This window comes from Mus caroli, chromosome 6 (genome assembly GCF_900094665.2).
Source record: "Mus caroli chromosome 6, CAROLI_EIJ_v1.1, whole genome shotgun sequence".
NCBI classification, from domain to species: Eukaryota; Metazoa; Chordata; class Mammalia; order Rodentia; family Muridae; genus Mus; species Mus caroli.
The window spans coordinates 7,994,745-8,011,459 of NC_034575.1; the positions used below are offsets into that span (position 1 = coordinate 7,994,745).

Sequence of the window (16,715 nt, forward strand, 5' to 3'; positions counted from 1 at the left end):
AACTCACTTTGTAGACCAGGCTGGCCTCGAACTCAGAAATCCGCCTGCCTCTGCCTCCCGAGTGCTGGGATTAAAGGCGTGCGCCACCACGCCCGGCCTTAGTAAGATTCTTACATTTGCCTTTTGCCATCTGGTAATCTCTGGAGTTTTTTGTTATAGTTGTCTCTAGTTGGAGCTTGTTCCTCTCATGATTCTGTTAGCCTCTATCAGCAGACCTGGGAGTCTAGCTCTCTCCTGAGTTTCAGTGGTCAGAGTACTCTCTGCAGGCACTCTTTCCTCTTGCAGGGAAGGTGCACAGATATCTGGCGTTCAGACCTGCCTCCTGGCTGAAGATGAATGCCTGAAACAGGGTCTATTCCAGAACTGCACAGACTGCTCTCCAAGGGACTCAGGACACAAGATGGCTCTCTCACCTGCTCTGGTGGTCATAGCCCTTCCAGGCAGACATCTCTCCCTTGGCGGGGAAGGTGCCTGGATATCTGGAGCCCGAAACAGGGTCTGTCCCAGAAGCTGTTTTGCTTCTGCCTGTCCCAGAAGCTGTGTAGCTTCTGTAGTCTGCACACTCACCTGTGCCGACTAGTCTCTGAGGGACCCGGGACCCAAGATGGCTCCCTCACCTGCTCTGGCAGAGCCTTCCCAGGAGGACACCTCTCCTCTTGGGAAGGTGCCCAGGTGTCTGAACCCGAAATGGGGTTTGTCCCAGAGGCTGTGTTGCTTCTGCAGTCGGCTTGCTCATCCTTAGCAGTCAGTGAACTGACCTGCGCAGACTCGTCTTTGAGGGATCTGGGACCCAAGATGCCCTTCTTTTATGTTATGAAGGTAGATAAAGTTGCAAAAATATAAACAGCCTTTCTCATAAAATTTGTTGCCTAATGCTATAGTAGTTATTTTGATTAAAAATATGTATTTGCTTAATAAGTTTAAGTTAGGAAGTATTTAAGAGTATTCTAAGTTTTAATTCATGTGATAAATTTCTAAAAGTATGACTCATAAATCTTTTGGCATTCACAATAATTTTTAAAGGATTTTAAGGAGTCTTAAGACCAAGTGTAATTAATTCCTTAAGTGGTTTTTGAGGAGAGATAATTATTCAGTAAACTTTTACTGTTGCATTCATGATGCTTTCTGATAGCATGTAAGCTATTTTGTTTATTTGTTATATAAAATTTTATTTTCTCACTAAAATATTTATTATGCTTTTATCTTAGCTAGGAAATAAGTAATCTAATGAAAAAATTACAAAAATTTCTTGAAGATGTATTTATTTCAGCTTTAATAGATCTTCAATAGAAAGGGTATATTTTGACCTTTATTATTTTGTTCTACCTTTTGATGCTGAGGAATTGTGCTTTGTGTGAATGCTGGATGAACATTGAACATTTTCACAGCTGCTGGCAGACACAGAAGTATGACTGAAGCATAGGCCTAGGTGGATTATCAAAACCAACATGCTAGGTAATAGGTAGATGTGCAGAGAGGCAGTGCGGTAGGTCTAATAGGGCTGCACAGCTCACGGGAAACCAGGGGATCTAAGTTCAGCTCAGTTTTCTATGTCTGGATAACTGAACTTCATTTTCAGGATGTTTCTGTTGTAGAGACTTTCTTTCAGGTTTATGTTTGAGAGATTTTCCTTTTATATTAAGATAGTTTGGGTTACTTTGCATACTCACAATACATGTTCCTTTTGAAGAAGACAAAAAACCTCTTTGTTAGGTAGTTAAGTAAAAAATCTACCAAATAGCAAGGGTACAGTGGGATGCATGATTTGGAGACTGCTTCTCCTTATCAGAAGGCATGAAGATTAATACAAAACCAAATATAATCACTATGCAGTCACTATGTTTAAGAGCTAATTTGGGGAAAATGTATAGCACAACTTGAAATAATAAAGATGTCAAACTTGGAGTTGAAGTTTCTTCCTGCCTTGTTGCTTTTTTTTATCAATTAGGTAGATATGCCTGACCCCACCTGGCCTACTCTAGAGGTTTTGTTTTTGTGGGTGGGTTTTTTCTTTCATTTTGGTTTTTGTATTTTATTAAAGCACGTTTATACAGGTTTCTAGTTGTTATAAACACTTAATAGAATTGGAACTCTTTTTTGTGATCTTTTTCCTATTTGATCATTATTATAATTCCAGGTGGTATGGAATTCACTGTACAGCCCAAGTTAGTCTCAAATTCACCATCCTTTTGTCTCAGCCTTCTTAGTGCTACTAAAGATGCATGTCAGTGCAGCCACTGAGAATTGGAAATTTATAAAGGACTCCTTACAGAATTTCAAAACTTTGCATGAGTTGTTAGGATGTTAGTGAGATTTGCTTTTGATAATATTTATTCTGTTAAAATGGAGGTGTTATTTATCAGGTTTGTACACATGTACATTGGATACATATAAGATCCCCCCAATATACTGGGTCTCATTGCCTGACTGGGTCTCATTGTGTAGCCAGTGGTAGCCCCAGTGATTCTTTTGTTCACTCCTCTGAATGCTAAGATTACAGGCATGTGTGGCCACACCCACCTTAGATTTTTAAAATTAAGAAGCATTTCAAATTAAAGCAGATTTATTGCCTTCTGCTTCAGTTTTATGTTCTCTTTAGGTTTCCTATAAAGTGCTTTTTTCCTGTTTAAACTTGTTTATCAAGTTGGATGTCATACTTTTATAGAGCTACTTTATGAAGAGAGTAAAAGAAAGCCTGAAAAGTAGAATTAAACACCTCAGTTTAATCCAGTGATATTTATCATATATGTAAACTTTTTATATAGCCTTGGAATATATTGCTTTCCACATTGGTGAAGCTCTGTTAGAGGTGTGCCTGGGTATTTTGTACTTTATAAAAATATTTCAAATTATAAGAATAGCCAAATTGCCATGTTTTAAACATAAAATGTGTTTTTCAAAGATGTTAAACTACTGCACAGAAATTTATGTTATGTTTCATATTATGTTTTAAAGTGCTTTTTTGTTTTCTTTTTTATTGGATATTTTCTTTATATATATTTCAAATGTTATCACCTTCCCCTGCCCCCTGAAGTCCCTTATTCCATCCCCCCTCACCCTGCTTCTATGAGAGTGTTCCCCCATCCACTCACCCACCCATTTCCCTACACTGGGCCATCGAGCCTTCACATGACCAAGGGCCTCTCCTCCCATTGATGCCTGACAAAGCCATCCTCTGCTGGAGCCATGGGTCCCTCCATGTGTACTCCTTGGTTGGTGATTTAGTACCTGGGAGCTCGGGGGGGGGGGGCTCTGGTTGGTTTATATTGTTCTTTCTATGGGGTTGCAAACCCCTTCAGCTCCTTCAGTCCTTTCTCTAGCTCTTCCATTGGGGACCCTATGATCAGTCCAATGGATGGCTGTGAGCATCTGCCTCCATATTTGTCAGTCACTGGCAGAGCCTCTCTGGAGACAGCCATATCAGGCTCCTTTTAGCAAGCATTTCTTGGCATCCACGATAGTGTCTGCATTTGGTGACTTTATCTTACTAAACCTATAGTAATTTTTTTGTTGATTAAAATGTCATTTTGGTAGTATTGAACAGTATTATAATATTTAGAAATAGTCTCTCAAATGTATAAAATTATTTGTGGATCTATTGATTTTAATACATATTTTTATTACTCTATTGAGAATTTCATACATTGTATTTTAATCTTATTTGCTATTTTTTGTTTCTAATAGATAGGGGACAGGTACATTTTCTTTTTTTGGTTATTATATGGAGGCTGTAGATTAAACTGCCAGTTGATACATTAACTAGAGGAATGTCAAAGTTTCCTCCCAGACTTACAAAGGAGTTCACAAAAAACTGTGTTGCTCCGAAAAGCTACGCTTACTAATTTAATAAAAACTGAAAGGAAGACATTTAGGAAGAGTCATTGAATTTCTAGGTGAATATGCAAAAGATAGGACAATTTTAAATAATCTTAGTTTATGTTATAAGAGTGGTCTGCCACTACCCTGCCCCCTACACTAGGGTATAGGATCCTCACTTCTACAAATTTCTACCTTTAGATAGAGAATGGAAGCTCTGATAAGATCACTTTCTCCTTCCACTGACTCTTTGTCTTTAGTGTACGTTAATGAAAGGAAACAGTCAGGTTGTCCCCTGTCTCAGGTCCTTAGCTGCTTCAGGATAGACCTCTTCACTTCTCAGACATTATGTTCCTGGGCCTCACTTTTTAGGGAGTTAAATTTAAGAAATCACAACGTTAATCATGTTATTTAGTATTTTTAATCATTAGTAGTTGCATTAAAGTAGATTACCTGTCTAAGTTTTAAGTAGTAGTAACTTTAATTTGCTATGTAAGTAAAGAAAACAGTGGTCTTTATTGGGAAAAAAAAAAGGTATTGTGATGGATAACAATGTAGGTATTGTGATGGATAACAATGTTATCATTTTTCTTAAATCAGCTCCAAAATGGTTATAATGCTATACAGAACCTTAAGGAAATTTTATATATATCCTACTTGATATATTTTTTTATCTCTTTCTCTCCCCCCCCCCATTCCATTCTTCTAGATACACATTTCTTACTTTTAAAATTAGTAGGTAAGTAGTAATTAAGATTATCTTAGTGCTAGGGAGATGGCTCAGATTGTAAAGTGTTTGACATGGAAGTTGAAGAACTTGAGTTCAGATTGCCAGTACCCATGAAAGAAGCACGTGGTTCTAATGCTAACACTGCAGGAGTGGCCAGCTAGTCTTATTACCCAATTGGTGATCATTAGGACCCATAGAAAACCCTTTCTAAACAATAGAAGCAAAAAGGCAGAGGTGGCTTCTGCACACCAATATAGAACACATATTCACTGTAGTTTTTGATAATTTTATAAGTAAATAACCTTTTTAGGTTAAGTGTATATAGGTTAAATGCATGTCACTTCTGTTTTTTAAAAATAGAGATTATATTATTTTGTATTATTTTTTAGGTTTTATGTCTGTATAAATTGGTGTCTAGCTCTTCAGATTTTTAATTGTATGCATGCTATGTCCTTTAATATCTGTATCATAATACAGAATTACTTCATGGTTTTTAAAAAATCTTAAGTGCAAATTAGAATTTCAAGATTATTTCCTTTTCGATTTTGTCTCAAGTCTTCCTGCCTGTTAGTATCATTTCTATACCTTAACAAGCCTAAAGAATAAATGACAGATATTTCTTAATAACTATAGTAGTACAAATTAATTTTTGTTATATTTAAAGAAATTATTTGTGTCTTGACTAGGATTGAGGTTGGTTTTTACCCTACTGTTTGTTAAAGTTGTTTCCTCACAGTAACCCTTCCTGTTCACCCCCCCCCCCCGTCTTCTCTCAAATCCATGGCTGTTCTTTCTCTCACTGGGGACTATGTGTGTTTGTGTATTATTAAATATATAAACAACCTGCTCTGCTCAGTCAGTCTAAGGTGACTTATATGTCTATTATTTCAGTGCTGAGCACTTGGTGCTCTTGACCAGAGAAGACTATTTCTCCTGCTCTCCGCATTTCTTGTTTGCCTTAATTGTTCTTTGTTGAGGGTTGAGTCCCATGAGGTTTCTCCCTTCCACCTAGGCATGGGAACAAGTTGGGCTCATTGTTGGTTAGGTCTTATATAGGCAACAGTTTTGATGAGACTTGTTGGGTATAACTTCCCTGGCATTTCTAGGAGATGAAATCTTATAGGAAATGTTCCTATTTTTACAGTGTTTCCACTCCCTCTTAAATTTCCTGTCTGTGAGCCTAAGGTACAGGAGTTGTGTTGCACATGCATTACTTGGGGCTCGGCATCACATGGTTACTTGTTCTCTGCATTTCTATTGCTTGTGGTTTTCTGTAATGGTCTATGGTCTAATGTAAGATGTATCTTTGATGAGGAGTGAGATCTACACTTGGCTGTAGGTATAAAGATAAATATGTATAAAGTACTTAGTAAACTGGTATTTTTAGGTTTTCCACCAAGATCCATATTTTTCACAGGTTTCTAGTAACAGACATGAGTTTCCTCTTCCTGAATAGACCTTCAGTCCAGTTAGATTATTAGCTACCACTAGTATGCATTCCATCATTGCACTCTTAGGAAAGATATCATACCATGCTGTCAGTGATTAAGTTAATAGACATCATAGCTGTGTAGAAATATTGGTTGCTTCTCTCCTGTGGAAACTTACACAGTGCCTTCTAGTACCATGAAGCTGGTCATCAAGGAGGAGTCTTTCAGGTCACAACCAGCTTAAATTGTCTGGGTCCTATGGCTGAAGTATATGAGACTGTATCTTCAGCAGTAGAGACTTATTTTCTGCTTCCAGGAGACAACTGAGGACAAAGGAAATAGACTGTGTTTTGGGAGTCCCTTAGACTACCCTGACAGGTGAATTATAATGTACCCTTTGGCTAGCACTGGGTTTCTATGTGAGATACTACTTATAAAAAGATAAAGAAAAATACCTGATTTTTGTTATTGACAAGGTCTGGCCTTCCTCATGTATTTTTCTCTGGAAAAAAAATATGTGTATGCATTGCTAGTGAGTTAAGAACATCTCACTTACTAATGATGGCTGTTTACATTCCTATTTACAATACTATTACTATTTATGCATATGGAACTTTAGCATTTGATCATAATTCTTCTCTAAGTTTATTAAAATTGAGGCATTGCACTACAAGTTTTTAAGTAAGTATACAAACATACCCAAGTAACCTAACATTTTTATGAATATTTTGCAATTAATGTGATCTTTTATTATTTTATAGTGCTGGGATCAAATCCAGGTCTTTCTCATGGTAGGCAAGTGTTGTGTGGATGAGCTACACATCCAACTCCAGCAAAGCCCTTTAGAGAAAAAGGGTGATAGTCTGAAGTTGATAGATTACATTTCAAATTCAGTAAGTAGTTTTTATCATGATGTGTGAATATTGCTTCCTCAATATTTTATTGATGTAGCCATCACTAAGAGATTTGTGAAAAGAAAACTATTGATAGTTTGTTTTTAAAATGCCCATTGGAGTAAAATTTCAACTCCCCTTTCTTTCTTTCGAGTAAAATTTCAACTCCCCCCTCTTTCTTTCTTTCTTTCTTTCTTTCTTTCTTTCTTTCTTTCTTTCTTTCTTTCTTTCTTTCTTTCTCTCTCTCTCTCTCTCTCTCTTTCTTTCTTTNTTTCTTTCTTTCTTTCTTTCTTTCTTTCTCTCTCTCTCTCTCTCTCTCTTTCTTTCTTTCTTTCTTTCTTTCTTTCTTTCTTTTTTTAGGATATAGCAGATCCATTTTTTGCTTATTGTAAGCAGCATGCAGACAGATTAGACAGAAAATGGAAAAGGAAAAACTACTTGGCTCTACAATCCTATTGTAAAATGTCATTGCAAGAGAGAGAAAAACAGCTGTCCCCTGAAGCACAGGTATGGGAGTCACACCTAAACTTATTGTTTGTTTGTTTGTTTTTTCAGATCTCATCTGTGTTTTCTAATGACATGTGATCGAAATTGAGGTCTAGCATGTAAAATGTAGTTTAAAACTTTAGTTAATAAGCAGTGGTTTTTGATTAGACATTAGTAGTATTTGTTTCCAAAGAAATTATGCTTCATTGAATCTATGGTGTAGTCACTTGTAAAATATTTCATGTTGAAAAATTTGTATTTGCAAGTGGTTATCAATCGAAGATTACTTCTTGGTTAGGGATGGGAGCATGTGCTTCTTCTTAGAGCTCTAGGACCCCATCTGAGCTCAGCTGTTATTAAGTGTGGATTCATTTATTCCAACTCCAGAAATGGATTGTACATCTTCTGGATCAGTGATAAATCTGATTTGTCCTACTTGTGAAAATTTAGTATCTTCTCTAAGCATAAAATTAAAAGGTATGAGGAATATATTCCATTTTCTTTTCTTTCAAACTGCCTGCATTTCTTTCTAGGCAAGGATCAATGCCCGACTACAGCAATATCGTGCCAAGGCAGAGCTGGCTCGATCTACCAGACCACAAGCCTGGGTTCCAAGGGAAAAGCTACCCAGGCCACTCACAAGTAGTGCTTCGGCCATTCGTAAGCTTATGCGCAAAGCAGAACTGATGGGAATCAGTACGGATATCTTTCCAGTGGACAACTCAGATACTAGTTCTAGTGTGGATGGAAGGCGGAAGCATAAGCAGCCAGCTCTCACTGCTGATTTTGTGAATTACTATTTTGGTCAGTATAGACACTGATACATACACAATCTCCCTGAGAATGCGTTGCTAATGACAGAATGTGATATGCAATTTAGTGTTTTAGAAAATCATTACTATATGTATATGTATGTATATGTCAGAGGCATGTTTATTTTCCTAATTGTAGCCTTTGTAAATTCTAGTGTTTATTCTTAAATATACTTAAAATTTTGTTTGACCAATGTAAGTTTATCCAAATGATCATCTCTATGGCTAGTTTGCTTCTTTGTGTATGTTTTATATTAGCCTTTACTTTCTACTGAAGTAAAATTGGATATTTAATTTAAATAGAGAGAAATATGCGCATGATTCAAATTCAGGAAAATATGGCTGAACAAAAGAATATAAAGGATAAATTAGAGAATGAGCAAGAAAAGCTTCATGTAGAATATAATAAGGTACGTTGGCGAATAATGCACAGTATCCCTTAGTAGATCTTATTTATAGTTCTTTTGTGATTTTATTGTATTTCTATGTTTCAGTTTGAAATTCTAGAGCTCTTCAGCTCTTTCCCAACCTTCATCATCATTTTCATTACTGTCATTCTCACTGAGTGCACCAGGCACAGTTGTCATCCTGCACACATAGAAAGCCATGTAATTTTCTCCTTGTCTTTAGTGTGAGTTAAGTCCTGTTGGTAGGGGTAGAAACTGAGGGTTGAAAAGCTTGCATAATTTGTACCTGGCAACATAGTAATCAAGGCTTAGAATTGGAGTTTAAAACTAACATGGCTAACCTCATTTCTTATTCTTAAATGTAAACAGCATTATAGGTCTTCCTTTTTAGTTTGTTGAAAATTTGAAAACCCAGTCTTAAAGTAGTAGACTTTTAAAAATTATATGCTAATTTTTTTAAAAAATCTTTTCCAATTGAAAAATTTATTGTATTTCTTCCTGTCTAATATATAAAGCAAGATCTTTCTAAAGTATTAGGTACTAAGTAGCATGAATATTTAAATTAGTATCTAATTATTGTTCCAAAAAAAAAAAACTTACCCATTTAAAGTGATGTAATTACTAGGAATTTAACATCAGTAATCAGCAACATTGTAGTAAAAAGACTGTGGGGAGTAAAGTCACAAGATCTGCGGCCTTTTGGTAGTTAATGTTAGCCAAGAGAACCCTTGGGATTTTTAGTTTTCTCATGAAAGAAGTGATGGAAATGTGATTCGATAGAGATTTGATAGCAAATTATGTGTCAAATTATATGCCAAACTATATATGCATCATTACTGAAAACTGTAGAATAAAAGAAAATATTTCCCTTCTCTTGAGAATGTTCACCATACTAGCAATAATTGTATCTTTGTTTTTTCAGTAGTTATCTGACCTGAATGTTACAATAAATGAAAAATAAATGTGAATATTCTTGTTTATCTATATTTGCACATATAAAAGCTTCCTTATTTGATTTACTCTATTTGTAGCTCTGTGAATCATTAGAGGAACTGCAAAATCTGAATGGAAAACTTCGAAGTGAAGGCCAAGGGATATGGGCCTTACTTGGCCGAATTACAGGGCAGGTTAGTTTCTTTTCAGTTGCTTGCTTCAATTCTTGCTCTCTTTGAGATTTTTCATAGTACATAGTTCCTACACAAAAGTCACTTTGCTATTTAAATAATTGCATTCCATCAGAGCCTAATCCCCTAGGGTAATGATTTCTGTCTGAAATACTTGCAGACCACTGGCAGCCGCTGCCTACTGAGAACCTATAACTTAATTTGGTTCTTTCATCAGCTATCTTGTTGGCAATTTTTTTTCTTTTGCTCAAATTGATTGACCTGTCACTTTTGATGAGCTAAGATATGAAGCCTAAGTTTCCTCTTAGTATAATCTTTATTCAGTGGTATTAGATTTTTGTCACAATTTTTCCTTCCCATTCCCTTCTTTTGTGAACAGATTGCATGTCACTGGTACTAACAAAGAGTGATTTGTTTTAAAAGGTGGAGATGAGTTGCTTTTGGACATATTAACTCTTTTTCCTATTAATAAGTACTTAGTAGATTCAGAAAAGGAAATTTGGAGTTACTTGCAGATCTAGCATTTGTTTTGTCTGGGTTTATATTTTATCACAAAATTGTACTTCATAGTTTAAAATATTCTATGATAAAAGACATTTTCATTTATTACGTAACTTCACAGAGGATTGAAAATTGCATTGTGTGAAGGCAATCTGCACAGACACATGTATCATACATGATGCTGTTCCAGTTGACTGAACAGATATGAGCTCACCAGGGCACTAAGAAGTGACTTTGATAGATGTTCACTGTCTCAGAAGCCATCGCACTGCACATTAGTAGAGTACAAAAGAGAATTTCATCTGCTTTTTTACGGAGTTTGGTCCAATAAGAGAATTTCTATAATTAACCTATGGAACACCATATAGCGGGGATATTGCAAAGAAGCGCACTGGTATTTTTGTTGTTTTTAACTATACTGTGTTAGATTTTTAAGCCTCCTCTACTTTCCTCATTGTTCTAAGGTTTTCAAGTGAAAGTAGTATAATTTTCATAAAGTTTAATGTATTTCTGAGAACTAATGAGACTGCAGTTGTAGCTTTATAATAGAAGTAGTTAAGATTAGCAATTTGTTTTCTTTCCCTTTACTAACATAAAGCAGACTTACCTCTAAGTGCGAGCTTACTTAGATTTAGTGGCAAGTGGGGGGAAATACTGCTTTGTACTTCCATCTTTAAAACAGCATGTACTACATTTATTCAATCAATAGAAGTTGAATGTACCGGCAATCTTACGAGCACCTAAGGAAAGGAAACCAAGTAAAAAAGAAGGAGGCACACAAAAGACATCTGCTCTTCCTACAGTGCTTTATAGGCAAGTAATGAAATTATAACAGAATAATATTGTTTACTTTTCAACTAATATGTACTAGTTAGAAGTTATTTTACATGCACGACAGTGACCTTTGTCCGTTTCAGAATTTGAGTTAAGAACGTTTCAGGTTCATGTGAGGCTCTGTAGAGTGAATGAATGAGGAGATACGTGTTCTTCAGCAAGATAAATCACATATCTTGTAAAGAACTGAGAATGAATTTTCATAAGCTCCAAAGAACAAAGAATTCTCTTTAGGAAATTACAAAGTTACTTGAAAATCTGTGCCTGTTATAGTAAATTTAATATTTTAAATTTACTTATACTCAATACTTATATAATTACTAATTATGATAGTCATCATAATAAGTAACCATTTATCGTATACTTTAGTGTGTAATTTTGCTTTTGATCTAGGTAGTGATGAATGGTAGTGTATAAAGATGATGAATTTTATATTTTAAACTCTCTGTTCTTTCTTCTCTCCTTGCTTAGCTACAATTATTTCATTTCCAGACATAGTTTTCTTATTCACTTTCTGTAATTAATATTTAAAAAAAATTTCATTGTAGTGATTTTATATAACAATGGCATTTTCTCTAAATAAAAAAGACCTCATTTCTGTATTTAGACAAATCACTTTTTTATGTAATGTATTAACCATATTAAGAGAGAGATGCTGTTGTGCTTGTATGTGTGTATTTTATGCTATAAGTAACATAAAAATCATATGCACGTATATGTTTTCATACATGTATATCTATCTGAGATATGGGAAAATAAATTACTGACTTCACCCGTAGTGTAGATGCATTAACACATCGTTTTCCCAATGTGGTTGATTCTTTGGAAAATATTAAGTATCGTACCAGACGCTGGAGTTTTATGACTATAATTATTTTTTTGCTTCAGAATATGTTTAAAGTGATATTCTTTTAATTTTGATGAGGTTTTTGTTGTTGTCGTTGTTAGTATTAATTTTTGTTATTACTGCTGCTTTACCTGTATATTTTCCAGAGATATTGAAAAACTTAGTTCTTTTGATTTGTTGAACATTCCTGTTTCTTTTAAGTCTCTCAGACAACTTTCCTATCATTCTGTACATCTACAATATAAATATATGCTAAGTTTTCAGCCCTTGGTGCTCATTTTCTTAGAAGTAAATTGACTTATCTCACAAGAAGTGTTAACTGTGTGAAAATGCTGTTTTGAAAAATTCAAGCTCTGACTTTTGTAAAAGAGACATAGAAATGTAGATTATTTATTTAAGAGTGTATAAGAGGTTTACAGTTAATGGTTAAAAACAAAGTTGTTGGTAAAGAATTTCTTTAGACCTTCAAGGTAGTTTTCAAAATTAGAATATTTTTCACAATTTATGATTTTTCATAGTTTATGTTTATAAAGAAAAGCTGAGCTAATGCTAAATGAATTTTAAGTAACAATTGAAAGCTATGTTGACAATGCATTCCCTAAATATCCCCATCCTTTATTGCTTTATCTTTAGAAAACTTTTAAGCTTATATTAGAACTATACTATAACATTCTGTACATTATCTAGAACTAGCAGTTGGTATTGTTAAAATGATGGGTGCCATTAAAAGCATATAAAGTACTTCAGAGTCCTCTAGCACACACTGAACTCCTGACATATTTAGAAGGTTAAGGCAAGGTGATAATGAGGTCAAGGCCGGCTTGGTCCATAAAGCAAGATTCAGCTTCAAAGAACCAGAAATGCCATAGCAGAAAAAAAAAAAATCCAGATGAAGGCTTTTGAACTCAGACTGTTACAAATGAACTCTGTCCCTGTGGACCTCAGTGTAACTCTTACTTGCTACTTTTATTAAAGTTGTGGAATTTGTAAGAAGAACCATGATCAGCATCTTCTTTTACTGTGTGACACCTGTAAACTGCATTATCATCTCGGCTGCCTTGATCCTCCTCTTACAAGGATGCCGAGAAAGACGAAAAACAGTTACTGGTAAGTGAAACGGACAAGAAATAGTTGGAATTAGTTTGTTTTTAGCCTCAACAGTACAACCCTGTTGTATCACTAATTCATAATAAAGTATTTTTCACATTTCTAATTGAATATTTGTCTTTCTAACTTATATGAGTAAAGTACAATTTTTGTTGAATTGACTTATTAGTATTTTTTAATCTTAGCAATGTATAATTCCTTACATAAGGTACAAGAGCTTTCTGTGGTGTTTATAATTTTCATTTTATGATTTGGTATTTCTCAAATGCTTTTTGTTTTTTAAAGGCAAATGAATTTTAAGTTTCATTAGCCCATTGTTTGGAAATCCAGAAACTTTGAAAACTTTTTACTTTTTTAAGAGAGAATCTCACTTTCCAGTCTTATGTTGAAGTTGTTATGTCATTTGAGGATAACTTTCAACTTTGTTAGCCTCCTGCTTCCTCCTCCTGAGTGTTGGATTGTAAGCCTGTGCCAGAACGCTCAGTTTATGTGGTGTAATGACTCAGACTATGGAGTTTGCTGTGTCAGTAAATACTCCACTGACTTAACAATACCTCTAGCCCTGACAAACATTTGTAATTATTTTCTCACTGTTAGTCAGGCTGAATCACTACAGATGTTTTATTAAACTGTCTTTTCTTGTTGCTGTGTTAAAACATCCTGACAAAAACGACATAAGGTTGAGAGAGTTAATATTTGCTTACAGTTCAGGATACTGGTCCTCATGGCTGGGAAGTCAACACAGAAGAATCCGTATCTCCTGACTACAAAAAGGACATGCAGTAGAGATGGGTTTCCCTACGTCAAGGAATTTAGATCAGATAATCCTCCACAGGACTAGCCTTAGAATATCCCAGGTGATTCTAGATTCTCTCAAGTTGACTGTTAACAATAACCATTTTATCCTAAAATTATTCCAAGCAAGAAACAGATACTCAGATTTTTTAAAAAAGATTTATTTATTTATTATATNTAAGTACACTGTAGCTGTCTTCAGACACTCCAGAAAAAAGCACCAGATCTCGTTATGGATGGTGTGAGCCACCATGTGGTTGCTGGGAATTGAACTCAGGACCTTCGGAAGAACGGTCATTGCTCTTAACCGCTGAGCCATCTCTGCAGCCCCCAAAACTCAGATTTTAATAGACCGATTGTCATATTATTTCAGAAAAGGGAATACGGGCAGTAAAAAAATACTATGAAAAGAAATTGAGAATTTCAATGTTTTGTAGTTTCATGGCATGGCATTTTATTGCCTGGATATTCTAGAACCAGTTTTCAGTGGGGTTGGGAATGACCACTCAACAGAATGTTGTGACAATGAGTATTAGCTACAGAAGTAGAAATAAAATGACAAATATTTTAATTTGAAAACTTGATTCTGCAAAAGCATATCTTTTTATAATTTAGGGATATATATATATATATATATATATATATATATATATATATATATATAAAGTGAATTTGGGTATTGTGGGAAAAGCTCAGTTGATACAATACTTACCACACAAGCATGATCATCTGAATTTGATACCCATAGGCCATGTAAGCTAGACTTGATCATGGTGCATGCTTGTTATCTCAGTACTAGGAAGGCAGAAAGTGTAGATCTTTATTTTTCTGAGCTCTTTATGTTTGTTTGTTTTTTAAATTTTATTTAATCTTTTATTACACTTCAGATTTTATCCCCCTCTTGGCCCACCCTCTGACTTTTCCACATCCCACACCTCTGCCCTCCCAGTCCCCATCTCCATGGGGATGTTTACACACACACACACACCCCAAACCCCTACTCCTCAGACCTCCCCACTCCCTGGGGCCTCTATTCTCTTGAGGGTTCAGTGTATCTTCTCTGACTTGGCCCAGACCTGGCAGCAGTCCTCTGCTGTATATGTGTTGGGGGCCTCATATCAGCTGATGTATGCTGCATGATTGTTGGTCCAATGTCTGAGAGATCTCCGGGGTCCAGGTTAATTGAGACTGCTGGTCCTCCTACAGGGTCGCCCTCCTCCTCAGCTTCTTCCAGCTTTTCCCTAATTCAACCACAGAGGTCAGCAGTTTCTGTCCATTGGTTGGATACAGATATCTGCATCTGACTCTTTCAGCTGCTGGTTGGGTCTTTCAGAAGGCAGTCATGATAGACCCGTTTTTGTGAGCACTCTACCTCTGTAGTAGTGTCAGGCCTTGGGGTTTCACCTTGAGCTGGATCCCACTCTGGGCCTGTTGCTGGACCTCTTTTTCTTTGGGCTCTTCTCTATTTTTGTACTTGCAGTTCTTTCATACAGGAGCAATTATGGGTTAGAGTTAAGCTGATATCATATTAAATGGAGAGATACTTGAAGCAATCCCACTAAAATTGAGGACAAGACAAGAATGCCCTCTCTTCCCATATTTAGTCAATATGATACTCAGAGTTCTAGCTAGAACAATAAGACAACAAAAAGAGATCAAGGGGATACAAATTAGCAAAGAAGTAAAGGTATCACAATTTGCAGATGATACAATAGTATATATAAGCGACCCCAAAAAGTCTACCAGAGAACTTTAACAGCTGACAAACAACTTCAGCAAAGTGGGTGGATATAAAATTAACTCAAACAAATCAGTAGTCTTCCTTTATGCAAATGATAAACAAGCTGAGAGAGAAATTAGTGAAACAGCTCCCTTTACAATAGCCACAAATAATATAAAATATATTGGGGTAACTAACCAAACGAGTGAAAGATCTGTATGATGCTATTGTTTGTAGGCTTATACATTTAGGAGACAATGACATTTTATTATGTTCAAAAAACAAAACAAGAACCTAACATTTCACAATTTTTCATAATTTTGTTTTCCTGGCAGATTCTCTTCAGAGTATATTTACCATGTGAATTCTTCCATTGTTATTTACTGGTGTTTTGAGATAAATATATAGCAGTTTAGTTTATTATTCATTGTATTTTGGTATTGATTTGTTAATCTATAAGACACCTTTAGTTGTGCTAGGAACATACCTGTAAGAATATTTAGTAATTCATTAGAAAGTAACATTTTGATTCTCCTTTCTCAGTTCCTTTTCATGTTAAAAGTTTTTGTTACCATTGTACTGAAATAGGAGTTTAAAAGTAAATCTAGATTTTACATATTTACTTACATTGTTTCAGTTAATATGACTGCATCAGAAAAAAAAAAAAAAAGTAGTACCTTGTATTTATGCTATGGAACTTAGGATTTAAAAACCTCAGGATTTTTTTCATTAATTTATTCACTTTACATCCAGATGGCAACCCCCTCCCTCCTCTCCTCCAAGGTCTAGTCTCCCATTCCCTTTCTCCTCCCCCTCCAGCTCTCCTCAAAGAAGAGGAATCCCCACCTTGGGTACCAGTCTGCGCTGGTATATCAAGTTGCAGCAGAACTAAGTGCATCCTCTCCTGCTGAGGCAGCCCAGTTAGGAGAAGGGGATCCAAACACTGGCAACAAGAGTCGAAGTCAGACAGGGCCCCTATTCCAGTTCTTAAGCAATCCATAGTTGAAGATCAAGCTACACATGTGCTGTATATGTGTACGGGCCTAAGTCTAGATTATGCATGCTGTAAGGTTGGTGGTTCAGTCTCTGGGAGCCCTCGTGGCCCCAGAATAGTTGGCTCTGTAGGTCTTCTTATGTTGTCCTTGACTCTTCCAGCTCCCTCAATCCCGTCCCCCACTAGTTTCCAAGACACCCTGAGCTCCGCCTAATATTT

The 16,715-nt window shown here is 35.7% G+C and overlaps 1 protein-coding gene across 8 annotated transcripts in view; it reads left to right on the forward strand.

Moving 5' to 3' along the window:
- Phf14 (PHD finger protein 14) overlaps positions 1-16,715 on the forward strand; it is a 175,115-nt gene that overhangs the window by 70,274 nt on the left and 88,126 nt on the right. For all 8 annotated transcript variants that reach the window (XM_029478629.1, XM_021165026.2, XM_029478628.1 and 5 more), the window contains 6 exons: positions 7,230-7,376; positions 7,889-8,159; positions 8,471-8,577; positions 9,606-9,701; positions 10,909-11,012; positions 12,856-12,987. In XM_029478629.1, coding sequence (XP_029334489.1) covers positions 7,230-7,376; positions 7,889-8,159; positions 8,471-8,577; positions 9,606-9,701; positions 10,909-11,012; positions 12,856-12,987 — 857 coding nt within the window. The remainder of the gene's footprint in view (positions 1-7,229; positions 7,377-7,888; positions 8,160-8,470; positions 8,578-9,605; positions 9,702-10,908; positions 11,013-12,855; positions 12,988-16,715) is intronic.